General features: G+C 32.6%; 2 protein-coding genes and 1 long non-coding RNA gene across 3 annotated transcripts; 2 read left to right on the plus strand and 1 right to left on the minus strand.

The window, feature by feature from the left end:
* The first annotated feature begins 15,310 nt into the window (after positions 1–15,310).
* On the plus strand, positions 15,311–17,692 carry LOC131177778 (uncharacterized). Its single transcript, XM_058142872.1, has 6 exons — positions 15,311–15,605; positions 15,729–15,790; positions 15,925–16,060; positions 16,428–16,500; positions 16,870–16,935; positions 17,270–17,692. Exons 1-6 carry the CDS (start codon positions 15,466–15,468, stop codon positions 17,483–17,485), a joined length of 693 nt encoding a protein of 230 aa, XP_057998855.1. The 5' UTR covers positions 15,311–15,465; the 3' UTR covers positions 17,486–17,692.
* Positions 17,693–18,442: 750 nt separating this feature from the next.
* On the plus strand, positions 18,443–18,909 carry LOC131177779 (uncharacterized). Its single transcript, XR_009147078.1, has 2 exons — positions 18,443–18,669; positions 18,793–18,909. It is a non-coding gene; the product is annotated as an uncharacterized LOC131177779 (long non-coding RNA).
* Positions 18,910–21,385: 2,476 nt separating this feature from the next.
* LOC131177780 (uncharacterized) lies at positions 21,386–22,189 on the minus strand. The gene is made up of 2 exons (XM_058142874.1): positions 21,722–22,189; positions 21,386–21,571 (listed from the first exon to the last, which is right to left on the minus strand). The coding sequence occupies exons 1-2, from the start codon at positions 22,127–22,129 to the stop codon at positions 21,566–21,568; spliced, it is 414 nt and encodes a 137-aa protein (XP_057998857.1). The 5' UTR covers positions 22,130–22,189; the 3' UTR covers positions 21,386–21,565.
* Between the last annotated feature and the right edge of the window lie 4,156 nt (positions 22,190–26,345).

Below are 26,345 nucleotides of genomic sequence, written 5' to 3' on the forward strand. Positions count from 1 at the left end.
TCATATTGCCATAATTATGTAAGGCCATCTACTCTCTTATCATACTCTAAACTTTTCTAAAAAGTCATTTCATAGATTATAAACATTATTCATAACCTTGGGTCCCCTTTAAGGTGTAAAGCTATACTCTACACCTCGCTGCCACACCAAGGAGATGTTACCTCAATAAACTCTAAGCAAAACATCCATCATAATGCCAAAACTATCCAAGATCCCATACAAGAAACTAGATGGTCTATTATACTGCAACCATACTAAAACTTTTAATCTCGTGGTAACTCAAGCTATAACGTTGTGCTCATGTTAGGATAACCAAGTCACTGACTCTAGTTATCACCTAAAAGCAATAGTTGATACTCTATCCAAAGGGTTTTAAACCAAGATTAGGAGTTTCCTAACTTCTTTACAAGAATAGAATTCCATTATGGCGCAATTATATAAAAAAGAAGCTGTTTACAAAACCTTATCATAAAACACCATGGGGATGTACACAGCTCTACACAATAATCTCATGTTCATATTGTGATCCATAGCTTATAACACAAACAATGAAAGCACTGCATAGGTTACTGTGATACATCCTAACAAACTATCATCTTTATACCCTTGCACCTCTATAAAAACCATATTGAAAACTATCCTAATAGAACACTCAATTAATACCATAAACTTGCCCTAACTAGGCAGTTCACAGTGGTACCCACACCCTCACTTAAGGCAACTACACTATCATGACTCATTCTATGTACTCGTGCCTTACATTAATTAGACATGCCACATGGCCCTATACTGACTAATCACATCATCTCTTGGGATACTTACCACTATGGCAAATATCTGCACATCTACTAACTTCAATTATATCACTTGTAGTCCCATGAGAACTGATACATTGGACCCACACAAAGAAATACTATTGAGGGAAATGCTAAAACTAGAAGCAAGAAATTACAGAAAAGACCAAATAGGATCCTATACTCCGTATGTGACAAACCCAAGACAATATTTCCCATGAATCTAGAGCCTAAGCTCTAATACCAACTTTGTCACAACCCAAACTATGGCAGAACCGGCACTAGAACTTGGGTTAGCATAAGGCCCCCAAAGCCTATAGTAAGCCTAACTGATTTTAGCCCAACCATAAAGCCCATATCTAGAGACAATTTTTAAAAAATCAATTGGACACAGTCTGGCCATAAACTATACTATCCAATAGGGAGTTTTAGCTTACTTGACCTGTGATCACAAAATATATAAATTTGGGGAGCCCTACTCACCCTCACAATCCTCAATATAACAATTATATCAAATGGGAGCTCAGCTCCCTCATCCTGTGACAACCCTTACCCGTCTACAGTGTAGCCGAGAAAGATATGCCACACAGTGTTCCAGAACACCATATTTTATCTCAATTATTATTATTTTTTATCCTTCCTTAATTTATTTCTTCATGGTTACGAAGTGCAATTTATAAAATTTAACTCATTTAAGTCATTTATAGAAATTATAAATTCATTTGAGGTTTCGAAAATTTTATAGAAAATCCGGTAGAGTACCGGCTAAAAATGGAGAAAACAGTTCTTCGTAACTTGTGAAAAACACTCCCAAATATTCATCCATATTCTCAAACTCCAATAACCATCAACATGGTCTCAACAATTTTCAACAATTTCTCATCAATTTCTCAAACTTTCCAATCATTCAATTCACATCATATTTATACTCAAATCATAAATAAATACTCAATTTTCATTTATGAACACCATTTATAGATACTTTCATTAATACATAATCATATGAGTTTCAATATACATGACAAAATAAAAGTTTAATTATAAAGTTTACAAAATACAAAATACAAAATGAAGCTTAGTATCCTACCAATGCACTGTAGCTGAGAGGTGACAAAGGACACTAGCAGATCTGACTCTCTCACCCTGACTGAGGTCTATTGGGATCACGTTCCGTATCTCCAGTACCTACGCATAGCAAAAAGTAACACGCTAAGCAATAATGCTTAGAGGTGCCAATAATAAAATAAAAAGAACTAAATGAAAATAAATATGCAGTGTGTATATTGATGTTTCATGCAGACAAATTTTTGATAATTATTTATAGTCTTATTTATTTGGTACTTTGTATATCCATTATTTCATTAAATTTATCAACTTTTATTTTTGGTTGCCCAAGTAACCTATACTAAATGACTAGACTGGATAAACGGGTAAACTGGCACTGGGTACCAAGTACCTCGGGCTCTCACACCATCAATCACATAGTGTCTCCCGGTGTGCAACAGAACAATTGATAAGCTGTAATAACATTTGGCACAAGACCAAGTATCATCATAATATTAGAATGGCTAAAAGCCATAAAATCACAGAATGGCATAATGCCATGTGCAGTACTGCTAACTGAACCCTATTGGCATGCCAACCTATCCAAACCAATCTTACTAGGTGTACTAGGGCACATTTCCAAGTTTTTTTATTGAATTTTTCATGTTTTACATGTAAGGTTACTATTCATTTTACTATTTAGGTCAAATTATTGACTTTCCAATGCATAATAGCTACATAAGTTCTAATCACATAAATTTACCACATTTTGGTTTTCAAAAGTGTTGGCATTAGTTGCCAACCCATACTTCTAACCAATGGTGAATAAATCAGAAATTTCAGTTTTGGAGGCTAGAGATTACTGTTCCATTAGGCCATTCTACAGTGAGAATTTGGCCAAATGTTCTTCATCAAAGTTGTTCTTTATTGTGTCTAGTTACATTTCTTTTTTTGAATCACTCCATTTGGAGTTTTTTAGCTCAAGTTATGGCCTAATCACTATAACTAGCTGGATTGCAATTTTTTCAGAATTTCTGGGTAGAATCAATTCTGCAGTTTTTGTACACTAACTGCAGGTCAATTTTTGGACATGTTATGGTCAAAATTTGGGTTTTTTTTCTTCATGAAAGTTGTAGGGCTATTTCGTAAGTTTCTACTGGTAAAAATTTAGGTCAATTGGACTTTTCTACACTGAGTTATGACCAAATGAATGAACACTGTTCATTTGGTCATTTTCCAGGGACTGCATATTGGTCACCCTAATTAGGTTAATTTTTAGAGCTACTTAGGTTAGTTTTCTGGGATAGGTTCTTTCATAAAAATTGTTACATTTTGTGTCTAGTCTAACCTCCAATTGACCTTGCACCAATTGGAGTTACCTAGTTTGAGTTATGACCCAAGAACACACTAGACTCAAAGGGTCCAGAATGAACACTTAAAGTAGTCTAATTCTTTACATTGGTTAATGCCACCAATCACTCTATTTCTAATTCAAACTACACCAAATGGTCACTAAATGACCATTACAACATCATTTTGTGTTCACTTGCATCTACTCCCATATTTGAGTTTCAAACCCTAGCCCTAAAATTCGAAAGTTCAAATTCTTGTATTAAACTCATAAACTAATGTTTTAAGTGATACAATCATATCAAGGGTAGCCTATTCACTTATTTAATCCAAAGAAATCTTCAAAACCATAACAAGTCCATGGCTACCAAAAATAGGGTGTCACCTTAACATATTTATTTTTAATGGAATTTCATATATCCTAGCTCAAATTTATCATTCTAACAAGAATTTAAATGAAAGAGTCAAGGAATTGGACACTAACCTCAATTGATCTCTCTTCCAAGTTTCCAAATCTTCCTTTTTCCTTCTTTTTTTTGCTGGCTAGATGTTCTAGGTTGGCAAATATTTTAGACTTTTGTGGTCTGTGTAAATGTAGCACTTTTTACCATATAAATAGTGTCTCCATATCTTTAGTGCGAAGATGATTGCTGCAAGTTTCAGATCATGGGTAGGATAGTTCTGTTTATGTGGCCTTAGCTTCCTGGAAGCATAGGCGACCACCTTCTCCTCTTGCATCAATATACATCCTAACCCATTATGTGAGGCATCACTCTAGACCACAAAGTCTTTTCCCGGCACTGGCTGTATTAACACTAGTGCCTCTATCAACATAGCCTTCAACTTCTCAAAACTGTCCTGACACTTGTCATTCCAGTCAAATCTGATATTCTTGTGTAACAACTTGGTCATTGGAGCAGCTATTAAAGAAAATCCCTTCATAAATCTTCTGTAATACCCACCTAGCTCCAAGAAACTTCTGACCTCAGTTGTATTTCTGAGAGGCTTCCATTCCATCACTGCTTCTATCTTCTTGGGATCCACTCTAATCTCATCAGCTGACACTATGTGTCCAAGGAATGCAATCTCATTCAACCAGAAGTCACACTTGGACAACTTAGCATACAGCTTCTTTTCTCTCAGGGTTTGCAGGACAATTCTCAAATGTTCATCATATTCTTCCCTGGTCTTGGAATACACCAAAATATCATCAATAAAGACCACTACGAACTGATCTAGGTATGGATGAAAGATATAGTTCATAAGATCCATGAATGCTGCTGGTGCATTTGTTAGACCAAAGGGCATCACCAGGAACTCATAATGCCCATACCGGGTCCTGAATACAGTTTTTGGTACATCTGCATCCTTCACCCTCAACTGATGATAGCCTGATCTGAGATCAATTTTAGAAAATACTCTTGCTCCCTTCAGCTGATCAAACAGATCATCAATTCTAGGCAACGGACACTTGTTCTTCACAGTCACTTTATTCAACTGCCGGTAATCGATGCATAACCTCAAAGTCCCATCCTTCTTCTTTACAAACAGCATTGGAGCTCCCCATGGTGACACACTGGGGCATATGAACCCCTTATCTAGTAACTCCTACAACTGGATTTTCAGCTCCTTTAACTCAGTAGGTGCCATCCTATAAGGAGCAATAGAGATTGGTGCTGTACCCGACAATATCTCAATAGCAAATTTGACTTCTCTTTCAGGTGGCAAGCCAGGCAATTCTTTAGGAAACACATCTGGAAGTCTTTTACTGTGGGTATGTCACACAGATCTGGCTTAGCCTGCTTAGTATCCACCACATGTGCTAGGTAGGCTTCATAGCCTTTTCTCATCAGTTTTCTTGCAATTATGGCTGAGATGACATTAGACAAGAAATCTGTCCTTTCTCCCACAATTGTAATCTCATTACCCTCAGGAGTTTTCAAGGAAATCCTCTTTAATTTACAATCAACCATTGCCTGATGACGTGACAACCAGTCCATTCTCAAAATCACGTCAAACTCATGGAAAGGCAATTCAATTAAGTCTGCCAAGAATTCATACCCCTGAATCCTTAACGGGCAACCTTTGTACACCTTGTTCACCACTACACTGTGGCCCAATGGATTAGTGACTAGAATGTCTTGGTCACTCTCCCCTACTAGTATCCCCTTTTCTACGGGTAAGTTGATGCAAATGTATGAATGAGTGGATCCTGGATCCACTAATGCATGCACAGATGTGTTGTAGAGGGAGAATGTACCCCTTATAACATCCGGGGCATCTTGCTCCTCCTAAGCTCTCATGGCATAGGCTCTGGCAGGTGCTCTAGCCTCTGGCCTCTCAGCTGGCTCAGATGCAGGTCTCAGTGATGGACCAACTGCCTCAGATTTATCAGATTTCCTACCCCTTTGAGGTGCAGGGGCAGGTCTATCTGCTTGTGCTGGAGCAGCTGTGGCAGTTCTGCGTGGACAGTTCTTTAACTGATGCTCTGTCGACCCACACCTTAGGCAGGCACCCGTCACTCTCCAACACTCCCCCTTATGCCACTTCAGGCAGTGTGGACAAGCAGAAGATGTTGGGGCGGTCCCCTAAACACCGTCCCTGGAGAGCTGCCCACTGATGGTGTGGACTGGCCTTTCCTAGGTGTAAACTGTGGCCTGGGCCCCTAGGACTGACCCTGACCTGAATTCTGTGCAGGTGGACCTTTGAACTTCTTCCCTGGTGCAGGAGATGAGCTAGACTGACCCGGGCCCCTCTTCTGCTGTCTCTCTCTTTTAGTCTGCTCACTTATTCTGACTTTCTCAACTTTTACTGTAGCTTCCACTAACTTGGTGAAGTCTGTGATTCCCAAGGCAGTGATCATTATCTTTATGTTGTCATTTAGCCCATCTTCAAATCTTTTACACCTTTCGGCCTCATTAGGGACTATTTCCCTTCCATAATGGCTTAATCTAACAAATTCCTTTTCATACTCTGCCACTGTCAATTGTCTCTGCCTCAAATTAATGAATTCTCTTCTTCTCTCTTCCAGATATATACTACCCACATACTTCTTTTTGAACTCTGAGAGAAAGAAGTCCTAGGTTATTTGTTCTGGCTGCACTTCACTAGACACTGTATCCCACCATTGATATACATCATCTTGTAGTAGAGCTACAATAGGTTTTAAGTTTTGCTCTGGAATGCAGTGGAGTTGTTTTAAAACTCTCCCTGTTCTGTTCAACCAGTTCTCAGCTGCAACAGAATCATCTTCTCTCTTGCCAAAGAAATCCATTACTCCAAATTTTCTCAGTTTTTCCAGATGGGATTTCTACTGTGGAGGTGGTGGTGGTGGCATTACCCCTGCCATTTGTCTGAAAAACTCAGCCATTTGCTGGAACATGGCCTGTTGAGGCTGAGCAGGCTTTGCTGGGTGGTGAGCGAGTTCTCCCCTACCCTCAATCTCAAATTCTTTGGTGGAGCATGACTCTCCACTTCCTCGTCAACTACCCTTTGAGACGTGGGGTCCATATCCTAATCAAAATAAAAAAACCAAACAGATCTGCATTAGTGTCACCTCAACTCTTACAAATACAATGCATGGTATGGACTCGATCTAGACCCAGAAATGCCTAAACCGTGCTCTGATACCACTAAATGTGACACCCCTTACCCATCTACAGTATAGCCGAGCAAGATATGCCACACGGTGTACCGGAACATCATATTTTATCTCAATTATTATTATTATTATTTTTAATCCTTCCTTAATTTATTTCTTTATGGTTAAGAAGTACAATTTATAAAATTTAACCCATTTAAGTCATTTATAGAAATTATAAATTCATTTGAGGTTTTGAAAATTTTATAGAAAATCTGGCAGAGTATCGGCTAAAAATGGAGAAAACAGTTCTTCATAACCTGTGAAAAACACTCCCAAATATTCATCCATATTCTCAAACTCCAATAACCATCAACATGGTCTCAACAATTTTCAACAATTTCTCATCAATTTCTCAAACTTTCCAATCATTCAATTCACATCATATTTATACTCAAATCATAAATAAATACTCAATTTTCATTTATGAACACCATTTATAGATACTTTCATTAATACATAATCACATGAGTTTCAATATACATGACAAAATAAAAGTTTAATTACAAAGTTTACAAAAATACAAAACACAAAATACAAAATGAAGCCTAGCATCCTACCAATGCACTGTAGCTGAGAGGTGACACAGGACACTAGCAGATCTGACTCTCTCATCCTGACTGGGGTCTACTAGGATCACACTCCGTATCTCTAGTACCTACGCATAGCAAAAAGTAACGCGCTAAGCAATAATGCTTAATGGTGCCAATAATAAAATAAAATAAAAAACTAAAAGAAAATAAATATGCAGTGTGTATATTGATGTCTCATGCAGACAAATTTTTGGTAATTATTTATAGTCTTATTTATTTGGTACTTATTATATCCATTATTTCATTAAATTTATCAACTTTCATTTTTGGTTGCCCAAGTAACCTATCTTTGAATGAATTTGGATAAAAGGGTAACCGCCTTTGGGTACCAAGTACTTTGGGCCGTCACACCATCGGTCACATAGTGTCTCCCGATGTGCAACAAAACAACTGATAAGCTGTAATAACATTAGGCACAAGGCCAAGTATCATCATAATATCAGAATGGCTAAAAGCCATAAAATCACAAAATAGCATAATGCCATGTGCAGTACTGCTAACTGAACCCTATTGGCATGCCAACCTATCCAAACCAATCTTACTAGGTGTACTAGGGCACATTTGCAAGTTTTTTGATTGAATTTTTCATACTTTACATGTAAGGTTACTATTCATTTTACTATTTAGGTCAAATTATTGACTTTCCAATGCATAATAGCTACATAAGTTCTAATCACATAAATTTACCACATTTTGGTTTTCAAAAGTGTTGGTATTAGTTGCCAACCCATTCTTCTAACCAATGGTGAATAAATCAGAAATTTCAGTTTTGGAGGCTAGAGATTACTGTTCCATTAGGCTATTCTACAGTGAGAATTTGATCAAATGTTCTTCGTCAAAGTTGTTCTTTATTGTGTCTAGTTGTATTTCTTTTTTTGAATCACTCCATTTGGAGTTTTGTATCTCAAGTTATGGCCTAAACACCATAACTAGCCGGATTACAATTTTTCCAGAATTTCGCGAGAATCAATTCTCTGATTTTTGTATCGATTGCAGTTAGTTTTTAGACATGTTATGGTCGAAATTTGAGTTTATTTTCTTCATGAAAGTTGTAGGGCTATGTCACAGTTTTCTACTGGTAAAAATTCAGGTCAATTGGACCTTTCTACACTGAGTTATGACCAAATGAATGAACACTGTTCATTTGGTCATTTTCAAGGGACTGCATATTGGTCACCCGGATTAGGTCAATTTTTAGAGCCACTTAGGTTGGTTCTCTAGGACAGGTTCTTTCACAAAAATTGTTGCATTTTATGTCTAGTCTAACCTCCAATTGGCCTTGCACCAATTGGAGTTACCTAGTTTGAGTTATGACCCCAAGAGCACAGTAGACTCAAAGGGTCCAGAATGCACACTTAAGGTAGTCTAATTCTTTACATTGGTTAATGTCACCAATCACTCCATTTCCAATTCAAACTACACCAAATGGTCACTAAATGACCATTACAACATCATTTTGTGTTCACTTGCATCTAACCCCATATTTGAGTTTCAAACCCTAGCCCTAAAATTCCAAAGTTTCAAATTCTTGTACTAAACTCATAAACTAATGTTTTAAGTGATACAATCATATCAAGGGCAGCCTATTCACTCATTTAATCCAAAGAAATCTTCAAAACCATAACAAGTCCATGGCTGCCAAAAATAGGGTGTCACCTTAACATATTTATTTTTAATGGAATTTCATATATCCTAGCTCAAATTTATCATTCTAACAAGAATTTAAATGAAAGAGTTAAGGAATTGGACACTAACCTCAATTGATCTCTCTTCCAAGTTTCCAAATCTTCCTTTTTCCTTCTTCTTTTTGCTGGCTAGATGTTGTTTAAGCTGTGAGGAAGAGGTTTTGTGAAGCAAGATTAAAATCTTATAGTGGTTTATCAAGGAATTCTAGTGAGAAATGTTGATCAACAATGGTGAGAGGCGAGAGAGGAAGGGAGCTGGCTGAAAATGAAGAAGATGGTAGCAGATTTGTTTTTGTTTTTACTTCATTTTAGTTGTATTTATCTCATTTTAATTGGTTTGTCAATTTTCCATTGGTTAGAATTTATAATTTGTTGAAATTTCTTTTATGCATTATGACATATTTGCTTATGTAATAATTCAATTTACATTTTATTTTCTTTTCTCATTTCTTTTGCTCATTTGTAATTATTTTCTCACAAATATTAATTCATAATTTATGTCATAATAATTATTTAGTTAACTCGACAAGTCGGCTAAAAATCATCTCTAAAGACGAAATGACCAAAATGCCCTCCGTTTGGCTTATTAAGACAAAATCGTCTGTACCGATCTCAAATTTTTTTAAGCCTTTTCTTGGCATTCTAATGCCATAGAAACCTCAATTACTCTTCTCTGGAGTCCCAAAAATTATCTTATGAATTTTCTCCTGGGTTTAGGGCTCCTAGCTATGAAGACCGCAACTTCCCACTAGGTTACCCATCGCTGGGGCGCCGACTCATTTAACTTAGTTGTATTTTATTTCTAAAATTTTTTCTATATTTTTCTTATTATTATTTGAGTTAATTATGGCTCCTCACTTTAATTTAAATGTTTTTTTAGACATTCTAACTGTCCAGACCGACATCGGTCACCTGAATAGTAGAATATACGGAATTGCTACAGTGAGGGTGTTACACATCCAATGTATATTTATTTATCCCATTCAACCACACATGCATAAATATAGGTTTACAATTTCAAAACAAATAATCTTTTATAGTCCTACACTAAATATAATAATCCTAGCACATACAGAGTCTAGATTTTTAATCAATACTATGAAATACTGATATTTGCTGCTAGTAAACCTGCGAAGAATGAAGCAAGTTATGTCACACCTCACCCCTCTGTAAGGCATGACATGATCCCATAGAATACCTAATGAACTACCGAACTCCACCTATCGATAACTCATTAAATATCCTACAAGGGATTTTAAAACTATTTTCTTACATTTTGGAAGTGATAAGCATTTTAGTAGGAATTAAAATCATTTATTCGAAATTTTAAAACTACTTAAAATTTTTGTCCCATTTTATTTTTTCGCAAATTTTATAAAAATTTCAACAGAGTGTCATCTGTATTTTGAGAAAACAGTTCTTCAAATACCTGAGAAAAATACTTCCAATAAATTTTTTCACAACTCCCAACCCAAATCAACTCAAAATTCTCAAATCAAACAATTTCAAAATAATTCCATCACATTGCATTCAATAAAGTAATTTACATTCACAAGTTTAATTTACAGATATAAAATTCAAAAATAATATTATTACAATTTATAAATACAACTGCTCAACTTTACATTAATACATATGAACAATATTTATTAACATCAAACTAAATTACATTGGGTATAAAATAATACCTGTACAAAATCAGCGAAAGCTTTTGCAATTCAGCAGCTCACTCTGCTATTTTTTCCTTTTTCCTATCTGTGACAGTAAAATAATACTCAGTGATGCACAATAAAAATTTGAAATATAGTACATAAAATATTCATTGATAAATCACAATTTAAATATTAGACAAATCATTAAAACTCATTATAGCACAATTTTGATTAAACAATTTAATAAACATAGTGTTGCCAGTTCATACACAACTTAAGCCATGACACAAAATTTCCGATCAATGCCGTGTTGTACACCACGAAAAAGCAATCTACAACCCCACTAATCGAAATCAATGAGGGAGGTGGCTAGCTAGCTAATGAGTACTCATCCGATCTACAACCTCAACTGGTAAACCAGAGAGGGAGGAAAAATAATCGATCTCACCCCATAAAAGGAGAAGGAATAATATGGTACTGTCATACTAAGTGTGAATCAAAAATTAATTTCAAATATTTTATTCAAATAATTCGTGAGAAATCCGATAAATTTCCAAAGTCATAGTTTCATTCACAAAGTGGCAACACAATTCATGAGTAACACCAAATTTTAATAAATCATACTAAATCAATTTTTCAATGACAAAATGTTCAAATAAGGTTTATTGTGCACAAACCTGACGTGAGTCGCCTCTAGGCCTTGACTCAGTCTCTCAGACCTTCCAAGTATTTTTCAGCTGAAATACAAAATTTATAGTGTCTCAGTATCTTTACTTCATAACAATTCCAATAACTAATTCCAATATGTTTAAACTTACATTCTTGCAAATTTTCATGTTGAGGTTACTATTCATGATACTATTCAAGTCAAAATATTGACTTTCTTATACTTAAAAGGTATGGGAACTCCAACTATCCTCACATACCACATTTTGGTCACCAATTTTGTTGGTTTTGGTTGTTTTCTCAAAGCTTAGGTCTTTTAGGCAAAATTGCAAATTTTCAGTTTTACTGTCTTATAATGTACTGTTTCATTGGTTATTTTGCTGTTAGAATTGGGCTAAGTTTTCTTCATAGAAATTGTTCCTTATTGTCTTAACTTTATTCTCCTTTTTGAATCACTCCATTTGGAGTTTTGTAGCTCAAGTTATAGCCATTTGAATCATGGCTGCCGGATTGGCCTAACCCAGATTTCTGGGCACCAAAACTGGTTCTGGCAGTTTTAAGTCATCAATTTTGGGTGGCTAAATGACTTGGTTAAGGGCATAATTTGGGTTTGTGTTCTTCATGAAAGTTTTAGGTCTATATCTCACTACTGATAAAATTTCAGGTCATTTAGACCTGCCTAGCCCAAGTTATGGCCAAATGAATTGTACCGGTTAGATTGCCTAAGTCCGAATTTAGTCAATTTGTTCACTAAGTTTTGGTCACTTTTTGGGCATAATTCCTAAATGAAAAATGTGTCATTTTGTGTCTAGTTTCATTCTCAATTGGCCTCACACCAATTGGGCTTGTAAATTTTCAGTTTTGGTCCCTGAAATTGACCTTGGTCATGCTGCCTGCATATTGCCCATAACCAGTCCGAATCTAAACCTAATTCTAACACTTCCAACACACATCAATTGGTCACAAATGACCATTTTTCATCACCAACAAAGTCAAACACATCATTTAACAAATTTTCACACTTTTGTCTTCCAAACCCTAGGTGCAAACCCTAACTTTCATGCAATTCAACTTTAATGCATTCCAAACACCAATCCATAGTTTATCTTCAATATTCAATTTAAACAACCATTTAAATAAATCAAATTCACTCATTTCAACCTAAATTTACTACTGGCCGAATTCACATATGGTCCCTCCACAATAATTTTCTTTTCATTTTAAGCATATTTCCAAGTTCTTCATGCATTTAAACATAATAATTCAACTAGAATTTAAAAGTTTAGCTTACTAACCTCACTTTGAATTTTCACCTCTTCAAAACTTCTTCCTTTTTTCTTCTTTTTGTTGTCAAGTTCTCTATCAAAGCTTGAATTCAAGATTTAATGATGGAAGTTTAAATTTCTATGGTGGGATTTAGGGTTTGATCAAGCTCAAAATGAGCTTCCATGGAGTTTTAAGGGTGAGAGAGCTTTGAGAGAGAGAGAGGCGGCAATGAAGATGAAGACCTCTTTTTTTTTTTTCTTTTTCTTTTATTAATTTATCCTTTATGGAAGATCAAAATTATCCAAATTTTATTTTTTTTAATTAGTGTTTATTGCATCATGCATGATGTCATGCATGATGTCACCAATTTCCACTTTTCCTTTTTCTATTTATTTTTTCATTAGTTTTTTAATTTAATTCCCGATTCCGAAATTTTCTTTTCTCTGATTTTATTTGACAGTTAGGTCAAGAGTCAGCTCTCGGGGTCAATTGACCAAATTGCCCCTCGCCGGTTCGACCAGGTTTGTAAATAATTCAATATTTCTTCCGAATCCCTGACCTAATTATTTGACTGGCTTAACAGTTCTTTTTCGTGATTTTCTCTTTTCTACTGTGTTCGCAATAGTCCTAAGGACTGCATCGTCACATTTTACAGTTCAAAATTTGAGTTTAAATCGACTTCGCAGTCCTTCCCGAGAAGGTCACCCATCATTGTGACTCTCGGCACGTTTAACTTCTTATGTTCTATTTTTCTTATTTATACTTAACTAATTGGCAATTACTAATTATTTGTGCTCAGGGCTTATCTAGTTATCTTAAGTGTGATTCTAATCCCCTCAGTTTCCGGACTAATATCGGTCACCGGAACAGTAAAATATACTAGGCCATGCAAATAGGGGTGTTACAAGTTAATCACAAAGAAAGAGAACCACCTGTAACCTGAAAAAAAATAAGGTGAACAAGAGTGAGCGTTCAACTCATAGAGTAATATATTGATTTTAAATACAATTTCTATAACTATCTAGGGCTAATGCATCCCTAAGAATGAAATACAACATATATCAATATATTCAACTAAGTTTCAAAAAATATTCACACAAAGAATAATTTAGAGTATTCACACACCTGTGTGTCACATTAATCAACTATATATATATGAGAGCTGATCCCCTACACAGGTCTCTTAATTCTAACCTCTGCCAGCGAGATTAACTCGAGTCAGACTTTCTCTTAATAATCCAAATACAGGGGTCAGTGAAATCAACTCAAAGCGATACTCACCCCAACTTATCACAAAAATGACTAAGCCTCAAGTAAGACTAGCTCAAGTCGATCTGCCCATCATATCCATATCTAGTACCACACCTCACACATGCTGACAAACGCACACAGCTCCAAATTACCCTAAGGTGACACCCACATCAATTTCATCAAATAATAATGCAACACAAAGCGTGCCTATAATAGCTATATATATATATATATATATATATATATATATATATATATATATATATATATATATATATATATATATATATATATATATATAAGTGAATGCATGAGCATGCTTTGTATATATAATGTTATTGAAATTATAAATAAAATCAATATATATTCACTAATCAATCAGGAACTATTGTGGCGGTTGAGTGCAGTAAAATGTCTGATTCTAATCACCTAAACAATTATATTAATGAATTCATCAGCATCAACATAAAATAATTATTTAAAAATTTAGGGTAAAAAATTATTTTGAAAAAAATTATATTGAATTTTTCATTTATATTGAATTTTTAAAAAATTATTTTTCATTTTTTATCTTGAATTTTTATACAATAAAATTGATATTTGATTCATAAATACTACACAATGATTTTTATTAGAATTATATTAAAGTCAAAGTAAATCTAAAATTATTTTTAATATCGAATTTAATGTAAAATTATTTATTTATTATTTAAATTAAATTTTTATGAAAAATATTATTCAACTATTAATGTGAATAATTTCTATTAAAATTTGTTTGATCACAATATAAGTTTACCAATGTATATCAAAACTTAGTGTAAGGAATGAATCGCAATGCAGTATATATTAATAAAAATATAAAAATAATAAAATAAAAGATAAATCTTAAAATATGTGGAAAATATCAAATTTTAGCATGAGGAATGAATTGTGATATAATATGTAGAAAGAGAATATGCATATTTTTATTTATATTAAATCAGGTGCTTTAATAAAAAAATAAAACTTAAAATATATGTAAAAAAAAAAAAGGAAACAAGTGCTTTGTGAATATTTCAAAGTCAAGAAAAAGATAATAAAATATCTAATAAAAGATTATATTTTTAATTTAATGAATGTATATATATTATTTATATCTAATTTGACTTTATATTCATATTTAATAATAGGTATTCAATAAAATATAAGATAAAATTATTTTTTTATTAAAATATTAATTAAATAATTTATTAAAACAATGTTTATGACTAATTATTCAAGTGCTGTATAAAAAGGCTACGCATAACCAATTACCCAAAAAAAAAAGGGCCTATGAGCTTATTTTGTAACACCAGCCCATGAATTGGTAGAAGTTGCGTCGGATCAGCCCAACAGAGGCCCGAAATACCGACGCATGGCATGACTGGATGGCGCGAAATTCCATGTCTGTTTAGTGCAGTTTCTCCATTTTGGGGTTTCAAAAGCAGATTATTTTTCTTTTAGAGGTTCAATTTTCTGGTGGTTTACGAGTTACTGGTATACAAAATGGCTGCTTGTTCACCTCCGTCAAAGCGAAGGCGAAAGAATCACGGCGAAGATACAAATGAAGAGTCATCATCGCAGCCGCCGGTGGTTGTCTTTGCTCACGGCGCCGGTGCCCCTTCTTCTTCCGATTGGATGATTAGGTTTTTGTTTTTTTATTTACTTAATTTTTTTTTGTTGATATGGATATCTAACTAGTTTCTTTGTTGTTGCCGAAATTAAGTTGAGTAATTATAGTGTTATTGTTATTTTCTTTGAAATTGCAGATGGAAGGATATGTTGAAAAATGCTTTGCAGGCTATTGAAGTCGTCACATTTGACTATCCTTGTGCGTCAATCTCGTTATTTATTTTATTTTGTTGAAGTAAATTAAGTGTTAGAGATTGTTTTAATATATCTGAATTCATGAAAAATATGAATTATGGTCAGTGCGATTCTAAATCAGTGGATTTGATTTGTTAGATATTTCTGGAGGAAAAAAGAGGGCCCCCCCTAAAGCAGAGAAATTGGTGGATTTTCACAAAGATATTGTGAAAAAGGCTGCTGCTAAGTACCCTGAACATCCACTGATTTTGGTTGGGAAATCCATGGGCTCTAGGTCAACCTCTGGACTTTTTGGAACCTTTTTTTGTTATTCTCTTAATATTTCCTACATCCATACCTGAGAATTTTGAAATTTTTGCACTAATCTGAGTAATTTAGCAGCTTATGCTCATACGGGTGACTCAATTTGGTGTAACGTTCCTGGGTATACTTTTGCTCCCCAACATATTAACTTTGATACATAAAAGAAATCAAATGTGCCATCATTTAAATTTTACTTAATGGGGCTTAATTGTGATAATTTGTTGTGCTTTTTTGCTCTGCCATTTTGGCCAATGGAAAAAAAAAATGAGCATATTAATTGCACAATGCATTTTATATTGGTTGTTTCTCTTCTTGATTTTAATTTTGGCTTGTTGTAGAGTTAGCTGCATGGTAGCTGCTGAGGTTGACATTGCAGCATCAGCAGTAATTTGCTTGGGATACCCACTTAAGGTTTGCAATACACATACTTGCTTTTTCATTAACATAAACAGTCTAACATGGTTATTTGGTTTTTATCTCAAATACACACGATTTGAAGGATGTTGGTTTGATGCTGTGTGATAAATCAATCGTTTATGTGTTTCTTGTTCGCTATATGTGTATTTTGAAGTCGGATGTAGGTTGGTATGTTCGTGTGCATTTTACTTTCAATGCTACCAATTTCTTGTGGTAAAGCATATCTTTTTCAGTTATGAAAGGCACACTTTGTAGGTTTTTTGAGTTCGCACTGGTTGTTTGTTCCACTGAATCATATGTTTTATTATTAAAATGGAAATTTATCAAACAAATGAGATAAATTCCAGTTGCTTACTGTTTCAGGCCATGAATGGAGCTGTGAGGGATGAGACATTGTTGCAACTTGAAGTACCTATATTGTTTGTACATGTACACCTTTTAATTTCAACTAAGGATCTTCTGAAATAAATCAGATGATAGACAATTTTTGTGCCTTCGATAATAAGAAAATAAATTTGAAATAATCACTGCAATTGATATACCTTATTTCTCATTTTTTATTTTGTTTAATTTTCCTTAAAAATATTATTTTAGTTATCTAACAAAAAAGAGAGTTTTATACCAAATGCTGGTTTTTGAAAGTTCCATCTTGTCTATATCCATGCAAATTTATTGCACTCCTAAGCTATTTTTTCTTTAGTTTGTGTTAATTCTCTTTCCCCCCTCTGTGCCCCTGCATCTGTTTCATTCTGTACGTGTGAAGGGTAGCAAAGATGGGCTTTGTCCTCTTGACAAGTTGGAGGCTGTTTGCAAGAAGATGAAATCGATCAATGAGTTGCTTGTGATTGATGGTGGTGATCATTCTTTCAAAATTGCTAAAAAGCATCTTCAAACGAATGGGTTAAGCCAAGATGAAGCTGAAGATCTTGCCGTTCAGGCTGTTGTATCATTTGTCTCCAGGTGTCTCAGGGGAAAATGATAATTTAATTTAGTTCCAGTTCTCTCATATCAGGATGGACAAACTATTTTGTATGGTTTGTAATTTCATTAGGTTTAGCACAGGTGTGGCATTCACTTCAGCATTGACATTATTGTTGGATTGTCTGCCGACTTCTGCCTTGTAAAGTTGCTCTTTATTCTTATGCCTAGGAAGTGAAATTAGTAGTGGGTAGGGCTGTTTTTGATATGATTACTTAACAAATATTGCTTCGTCTAAGGTCACAAATAGTTGTTGTCGTGGTATTCAAGATTTTATGAGACATAGTTCGCTAATGAAGTGAAATCTTTTCATTTAGTATCAAAACTTACTCGAGTCGAGGCCCCTCCATGGACTTTGAGCCCTCTTCGATATCCAGACATCATGGGTTCAAACTATTGGCGTTAGGATTCAATGAAATTTAAGATTAAGAAGTTGTGTGATAGCATTGATCTGAGCTGATTAGAAAGTGGAGATATGCTATTCATAGAATACATGATACAACGTCAAACCAAACGTGCTAATCAGCCAACTGGTGTAGCTACATGTCTTCACCGGCCAACATTAAGTCTCTTATTTATGTGTCATGCTATAATTTATTTTGTTTGTTTCTTTCTTTATTTGAAGATTATGTTAGCGGGCATTCTGCTTGACTTGATTTCTCAATTCTGTAAATGCTGAACGGAGGGAAAAAAGTTTAATTAGATCACGGAAAATATTTGATCATATATTAGTTATACTTTTCAAAATCCAGTGAAATGAGCCGACAATGCTCGCCTTTTTATGTGTCAGCAACTCTTCAGTCGCTGTTGCTGATACTGTCATCCTTCTTATGTCCACGCTTCTCCTTATTACACTCGCATTTCTTTTCCTTCTTTTCCTTCTTATCCTTCTTTTCTTTCTTCTCCTTTTTTCTCCTTCTTTCATTTTCTTTCACTCCTTGCAGGGCAAGCTATAGCGTTGGATTCATGGTGATGGGCTAGGTTGCCGTGGGTCTAGTTTTGACACGGTTGAGCATGAGATTTGGCCATCTGGTGACCCATGTCTTGTCCTTGGCTCTTGCTGTGCTCATCATTGGTGTGGGTTTGGAAAAGGCTGGCCGGGTGGTGTTCTTGGAGGCTGGTCTCCTCAGCGGGTTTCTGGATTTGCACTGATGCCATGATGGTTGAGGCAAAAGGTTATTTCTAGTGAGTTTTCTAGAGCACTCTTAGTTGTTGCCTCTTACTAGAAATTAACATGGAAACATAAATTTATAGATAGTAAGTGGGATTCCTTCAATTATATATCATCCTTTGAATCTGCTTTTTCAGGATGGGTCAATAGCATCTTTGCTGGATTGCTTTTGTTACGACAGGTACACAAAGTTAAGACATGACATGTAATTCATAGTAAAAAAATAATAATAATTGAGCAATTCGATTGTAAAATCTACTTCTACGAATAAGATATGATAAAATTCATTGTGAAGAAAGAATAAGTTATAATAGCTCATAATTCTTTAAATCCTAGTCACAGAATAGACACTTAATTCTCACAATCCATTCAAATACCTAAAATTTATAATATTTCTTGGTCCATTCATTACTGCTATAAATTTCATTAAGTATTCCATTTAAACTATATTGCAGACTTTTCAAATCAAATCAAATGTGGAATTTAATAAAAATATATTTGGAATATACAGTCACATCATAACAGCTTTCTTATCCGAATTATTGAGCAGAGAATAAATGCCAGAACTGTTGTTGGGTATCCAATTGTGTGCCGTGTAAACTCTGCTCTTTTGAGAAGTTTTGGGAATCTGACTGTAAAGAGATGTTACATATTCTTTTTCAGAAATGTGAAAGGATAGCTTCCTTTGGATGGACTCTTGGGATTTATCTCGTTGAAACTTGTCAAAAAAAATAATTTAAAATTAAATTTAATAAATTTTAATTATAATGATATTAAAATAATAAAATAATTTTTTCTAAACAGTTTTTTTAATATTTAAATTGGTTTTTTTTTTCTTGAAAAATAGTTTTAGCTCCCAAACTACGATGCTAAACAGACTTTACGTGCTTTGCCATATAGTGATCGTAAAAACTGCTCATCTAATAACTTTTTAGCCTTCAAAGCCGAAGAGAGGGTGGGTTGGGGAGGGGATAAGGAAAAATATTGCTCGGTAAATGATACATAGAGAGATGGGATGTAGTTTTGTTATCGGCTTATGCTTGGATGAAGTGAACAGATAGGAATGTTGCATATGCTTAGTAAGATTTAGAGCACAGACGGTGTCAATTTTTTTTTTTATAGACCATAGTTGATATGATAAATTTGTATTTAATTATTATGATTATTGAGATAAATTTATATTTAATTATTATAATTATAGAGAGTTTAAGTGATTAATAAAATAATTTAAAGGCTAATTGAACAAAAAAAAAACACCAAATTTTTACTTGATTTTGCAATTTTATTCTAAGATTTTAATTTTGGATTAGATATCCTAATATTTCACATTCGATGTAATTATATCCAAAATTTAAAATCAAAAGAAATTGCGTTAAGAACAAGAATTTAAGGCATTATTTTTGAAAGCTAGCATATTAGACTACATTAAAAAAATTCAAATTTCAGGAATTGATTTTTAAATTTTGGCTATAATTAAATCCAATATAAGACGCTGGAATAAAGTTGCAAAATGACTTGTAATTTTTTTTTTATATACAATTAGCTTAATTTAAATATTCAATAAGTTAATTTCAAATATTTTAGGAATATGGATATGCTAGGCAATTTGAATTTCTTACATTCTTTTGCTTCACACGCAAACTCAATGGTTAATGGGCCTAGCCCAACTATAGCAAAATAGGTTTAGTCAGCCCATGTCCTGTGGTGTTCCAATAATTATTAGCCCGTGGTTGCACATAGATATCGTTAATTAATTACTCGCCGAGTTGAAGCGCTTTTTTTTTTTTTCGATTATTATTATTTTAATAATAAATGAAGGTATTCGTAAAAATTATTTTATTTAAATTTAAATTTAATTAATATTTTTTTTAAATTTAAATTTATTTTAAATTTAATTAAAATTTATTTTCAATCAATTAAATATATTTTAAATTTAATTATTATTATTATTTAAAATATATCTGAATTTATTTAATTTTATATATTTTAATCAATAATTTACATAAAAATTATTTTATAAATAATTTATATTTTAAATATTAAATATTTTATAAAATATTTAAATTTTATTTATTTAAAATAAAATATATAAAAATTTATAAATATTATAAAAAATATATATTTTATATTTAATTAAATATTTATATAAACATATTCGAATAAATAATACCTAATATATAAAATTCAAACCAAATCAATCTCATCATAAATATTATTTTTTAAATCTAAATCTATTTCAAATTTAATTATATACTATCAAAATTTATTATTTTAAAATTAAATTAAATCAAATATTATATAAATTTGACCCATTGCCATTCCTTTTCCCATATTCATATCACAATGTCTAAGTTGCCTAAATTCATTGGATGCCCCATTAACAATCATTGCATAAAATAATATTAATATTTTTTCGAAAGTGAAAATAAAATTTTTGCTTAATATAAATTTTTTTCTTTGCAATATAAACTCCAATTATACATTAAAAATTAATAACTCATTTTTACTAAATCAGCCACCAATTTTAAAATTCATAGCTATGACTGATAATTTCAGATATTTTTTTAATCATTTAACCTTTGTTCATTTTAATTATTCGTATATCATGAGCTAAACACGTAAGTCTGCTTTGCATTGCATGGGACCAAAATTAACTTCAAGCCCTAGCTTTAATTTTCCCTTCCCCCTTTGTGAACAAAAAAAAAAAAAGAAGAAATAAAGAAGGACATATTTATTGAAGACTTAGAACTTTTATTTATTCATAAATATGATACACCATGATAATAGCCTCACATGCACCTCATATGGGCATTTCTTCTTATTTTTTTCATTATTTATTTATACTACATAAAATGATAGACAACCCCTTCTTCATCTGACTTGATTCTGTCACCATAGCCAGTCCATCTCTTAATTCTGCAAAAAAAAAAAAAAAAAAAAAAAAAAAACAAGCAACAAGTCAATAAATTAAGAGCGTCACCATTTATATTTCTGAGAGTTTCTTTTATTTTACTTAAAAATATTGTGTTATCTATCGTTTTAACTTATAAATAAAACAACACTTGCCTTGTTCTTCCCGCACTTGTCATCATCACTGTCGCTTTCGCTGCTGCTGCTGCCGCTGTCACTGTGGCCGGAAATGCCATCCTTGATCTTCTGGAGCAGACCCCTTTTCTTGCGCTCACCTCTCCGGCTCTTGCTGTTGCATTTTGCACTATTAGAATTTGCATGGCCCAGGCCTTGGTCATGGGCTTCGTGCCCATTAGTTTGGCCTACACACACGGTCTGGGTCTTGTGCTCCGTGGTGTAGCTAGAGCATTGGGTCTGGCAGTGGCTGGTTGCATGTCCCTGGTGGGTTTGATCTTTCTTGAAGACGGAGGTAACCAAGTCAGACACTTTCTGTCCGAGCGAGTGGTTTTGCTGGCCTTCGTTGCATGTTTGCTCAGCTGGTTTGCAGCACTGGGCTGAGGCCATTTTGGAGGTTTCGCTTACTATGTAAGTTTCTCTATGCGTTTGCTTGGTGCTATAAGGCAAAATTTGAAGCATATATATAGGCTTGGAGCAAGTAGGAATCCTTCTTAACTTTAGACTTTGAACCTCCTTTTTCATAATGGAGTGAAACAGCTAGCACTTATTTTATATTTTATGATCTTTCAATCTCAGGAATAAATTCCATTTTATATTTTATGGTTTATGGTACGTCCAATTGGCAACCATTACACTTTCCGATTGATACTTTTTGTTTTTGGCGAATTGAGACCTTAGAATTGGAATCAGGTGTTTGATAGAACAATCGAGGCCTAGTCTTTTCGAAGAGGTGATAAGTGACCAAATACCTGATTTTTATAATTATTTGTACCATAATTGAATTTGGGCTTAGACTTTAATAATTTCTTTAAGTGTTAAATTTAATTAAGATTCATAAAAAGTTATATGGAGAGTTTGCTCTATAATCCAAATTCATGGCCCAAAACTCATAATTTGAGATTCAAATTTATGTGATTGCTTTAAGCTGTTCAACAGGGGCAATGGGGTTAGGGTATATTTAGTGTTGTAGTCGAAACTGTTATTAAAATTTTTTTAAAATAGAAAATAATTTAAAATTAAATTTAATAAATTTTACTTATTAAAATAATAAAATAATTTTTTAAAATTACCTTTTTTAACCGCATTTTAAATATTATGTTTCCGTGACAAGCAATTTGGCCTTAAAACCTTAAATACCAAACAAGCATTTAATGGCTAAAATTCAAGAATGCTGTATTTGCAACATCAAACTCCTTCAATTCAAAAATATCAATAGACAACACTACTTTTCAATGTTAATTTTTTAAGTTCAATTGAAAGCTCGTAGTAGTTTAATTTAGCTTTTATTCTATTAATATTTCTTTCTCATTGCATTTTTACATTTTTATCAATAAATACTTTTTTTTTTTTAATTCAATTCAATCAAATCTCAATTTACTTTATTGCCGAAAGGATTTACATTTTCAAGTACTGCCCTTTATATTTTCAATTATCAATTTACTTTTCCTGCTCAAGTGATTTATTTTTCCAAGCAAAGGCATTTAATTATGTTTGGTATAATGTAATATAATCAAGTATGTAATAAAGTAATGATGTAATGTCATTATCATTATATTACTATGTTTAGTTCTAAAATAAAAAATATAAATAATATAATATAATGATATATTTTTTTTATTTTATTTATAGTGTTAATAATAGTGGCAATAGCTATAATGATCAGTGATCAAGTGGTCGAGTAAATGGTGGGGATGGTGGTGATAGTTATGTCATACCAAACATAATTTTATATTTTCAGTAATAATCTACTTTTTCAAGTACTATCATTTATATTTTCTGTTTGTCTATTTATATTCTGTCTAAATCACAATATTAAATTTAATTTTTTTTATATATATATAAAAGGATATCTATACTATTAGAAAGGATTTCGATTTAATTTAAAAGTTGCTGGTCATTCTAAGTCACAATATTAAGTTTTTTTTTTAATTAAAAATAATTTTTAAATTATAATTTAAATTAATTTAAATGAATGATTTCAAATCAAATCATATGAATTCTCAATTTTATAAATTATTTGAATTAAAATCAATTTAATTTTTATATAAATTATAGGTCACTTTAAATCCAATGGTTATTACAAATCCTAATTATTATCGTTCTTCCTAGATAGGTTATTGTCTTACAATGTAATGCCTATATATACACATAAGTTCTTCAACCAATACAGAGCAAGGGTGGGGCTGGAATAAATTATGAAATTTTTTTTTAGTATGATCCTATTGATCGAAATATTAAATTGCCCCCTTAAATTTAAAAATTTTTATATTTTATTAAGCTATTTAGTGGTCTAAATAAAAAGTTTTGTTTGTAAAATTTTTGAAATAATTCATTTAAAAGAGTATTATGATTATCTTTATAAAAAAAAATAGAAATTTGGCTTTCCAAATCTAAGTTTTCATTTTTGGTGAGTTCTTCTTTTAATTTTACTACCTAAATTTTAAAATAATTCTATGACTTTTATTGAATTGCTACCTAAATTAACATCCTTCTCTATACATAATATAGAAATTTTAAAGTGAAAAAAAAAATTCTAAGTTGTGAAACCATTTTTACTTTATTCTTAGACATTAGTTAGCATTTTGTTTTTTTTTTTTTTTATTTAATGTTTGAAAACTATGGTAAATGTTATCCTATTTGAAGCAAAATTGTAAAATAAATGAGTGTCTATAAATTATTTGATGTTATGATGGGTGATTTATGAAATATTAAATTTTAATTTCAGGTTTAAAATAATATTCTCCAAAGATTCGTGCATTTAAAAAAATATTGAATATTGTAATTTTCATTTTTTTAAATCTTTTTATATAATTACATATAAATTAACATTAATATGTTAATATTGTTTATTTTAATATTTAATATATTGCATATGTCACGATCCAATTTCTGAGCCGGATTGGTACTAGGATTTGGGTCAGCATAAGTCCCCCGAAACCTCTAGTAAGTCTCACTATTTCTAACCCAAACATAAAACCCATATAGGTAGTTCAATTTTAATAAAACAAACGGACAGAGTTTGACCATAAATTGGATTATCTAACCAGGAGCATTAATTTACCCGACCTGTAACACATAATTTTAATAATCTGGGGAGCTCAGCTCAACCTCACAGACCTCAAAACACATAAATCAACATTTGAGAGCTCTCCATCAATAATAATAAATATTACATACATTCATGAAATTTCATATAATTAATTTTTACAACTCCAGAAAATTAAGTTGTTGTAACCCCAAATAGAAAAAAATAACTATTGATCCATGCGGAGTTTTAAAGTTAAATAAAAGGCAATAAAAGTAAATCTAAATATTTCTGGTTAAACTTGCGAGAAAAGAAAGCAAGTTAATCTCAAATAAAGTCACCTATCACTTGAGGAAAAATAGTTGAATAAAGATGAGCATTTGACTTAGAGAGTAAGATATTGATTTTAAATATAATTTCTATAACTATCTAAATCTAATGCATTCCTATGTATAAAATACAACACATTCACATAGTTTCAAACAATTCAACGAATAATCATACAAAAGATAATTTGAAGTACGCACACATCTGTGTGTCATGTCAATACATGTATAAGAGTTGATCTCCTATACATCTCTTTTGATCCAATACTTGCTAGCGAGGTCAACTCAATCTGGACTTTCGCTTAATAATCCAATTGCGGGGGCCAGTGAGATCAATTCAAAGTCGTGCTCATCCTGATTTATCCATATATAAGGATCATATAAGGATCGGGTCCCAGCAAGTAAAGCTCCAGCCGCGACTACCCATCCTACCCATATCCATATCCACACCATATTTACGCTAATACACACACAAAGCTCCAAATTACCTTAATGTGACATCCATAAACAAGTTCAATCACATATGCAGCAAAAGAATATGCCCAATATTTAACTAATTATATACATATTTATAAGTGAATGCATGAGCATGCCTTGAATATAAATTAATAATATTGAAATTACAAATAAAATCAATATCAACTCACAGATTGGTCGATCCGACTACAGCTGGTTCGATTGAAAGGGAGAAGACTGGTTGTCATCGATCACCTATACAGATACACTGATCTTTATCAATTTACCAATAGAATTAACCAATTAATTTAATTTACAGAAGCAAGAATAAGTCCTAAATATTCATACAAAAGATAATTTAGAGCACGCACACACCCGTATGTCACGTCAATACATGTATGGGAGTTGATCTCCTATACATCTCTCTTGATCCAATACTTGCTAGCGAGGTCAACTCAAGCTGGACTTTCGCTTAATAATCTAATTGCGGGGGTTAGTGAGATCAACTAAAATCCGTGCTCATCCTGACTTATCTATATATAAGGATCATATAAGGAGTGGGTCCCAGCAAGTCAAGCTTCAGTCGCGACTACCCGTCCTACCCATATCTATATCCACACCATACATACGCTAATACACACACAGAACTTTAAATTACTTTAAGGTGACATCCACAAATAAGTTCAATAACATATGCAGCAAAAGAATGTGCCTAACATTTAACTAATTATACATATTTATAAGTGAATGCATGAGCATGCCTTAAATATAAATTAATAATATTGAAATTACAAAT

Source organism: Hevea brasiliensis, unplaced genomic scaffold (genome assembly GCF_030052815.1).
Source record: "Hevea brasiliensis isolate MT/VB/25A 57/8 unplaced genomic scaffold, ASM3005281v1 Scaf87, whole genome shotgun sequence".
NCBI classification, from domain to species: domain Eukaryota; kingdom Viridiplantae; phylum Streptophyta; class Magnoliopsida; order Malpighiales; family Euphorbiaceae; genus Hevea; species Hevea brasiliensis.

Excerpts from the sequence above, each read along its gene's own strand:
- LOC131177778 (XM_058142872.1), top strand. The coding sequence starts at position 15,466 with ATGGCTGCTTGTTCACCTCCGTCAAAGCGAAGGCGAAAGAATCACGGC. Across the intron at positions 15,606-15,728 it reads TCTTCCGATTGGATGATTAG|ATGGAAGGATATGTTGAAAA; the intron begins GTTTTTGTTTTT and ends TTGAAATTGCAG. Across the intron at positions 15,791-15,924 it reads CGTCACATTTGACTATCCTT|ATATTTCTGGAGGAAAAAAG; the intron begins GTGCGTCAATCT and ends TTGATTTGTTAG.
- LOC131177780 (XM_058142874.1), bottom strand. The coding sequence starts at position 22,129 with ATGGCCTCAGCCCAGTGCTGCAAACCAGCTGAGCAAACATGCAACGAA.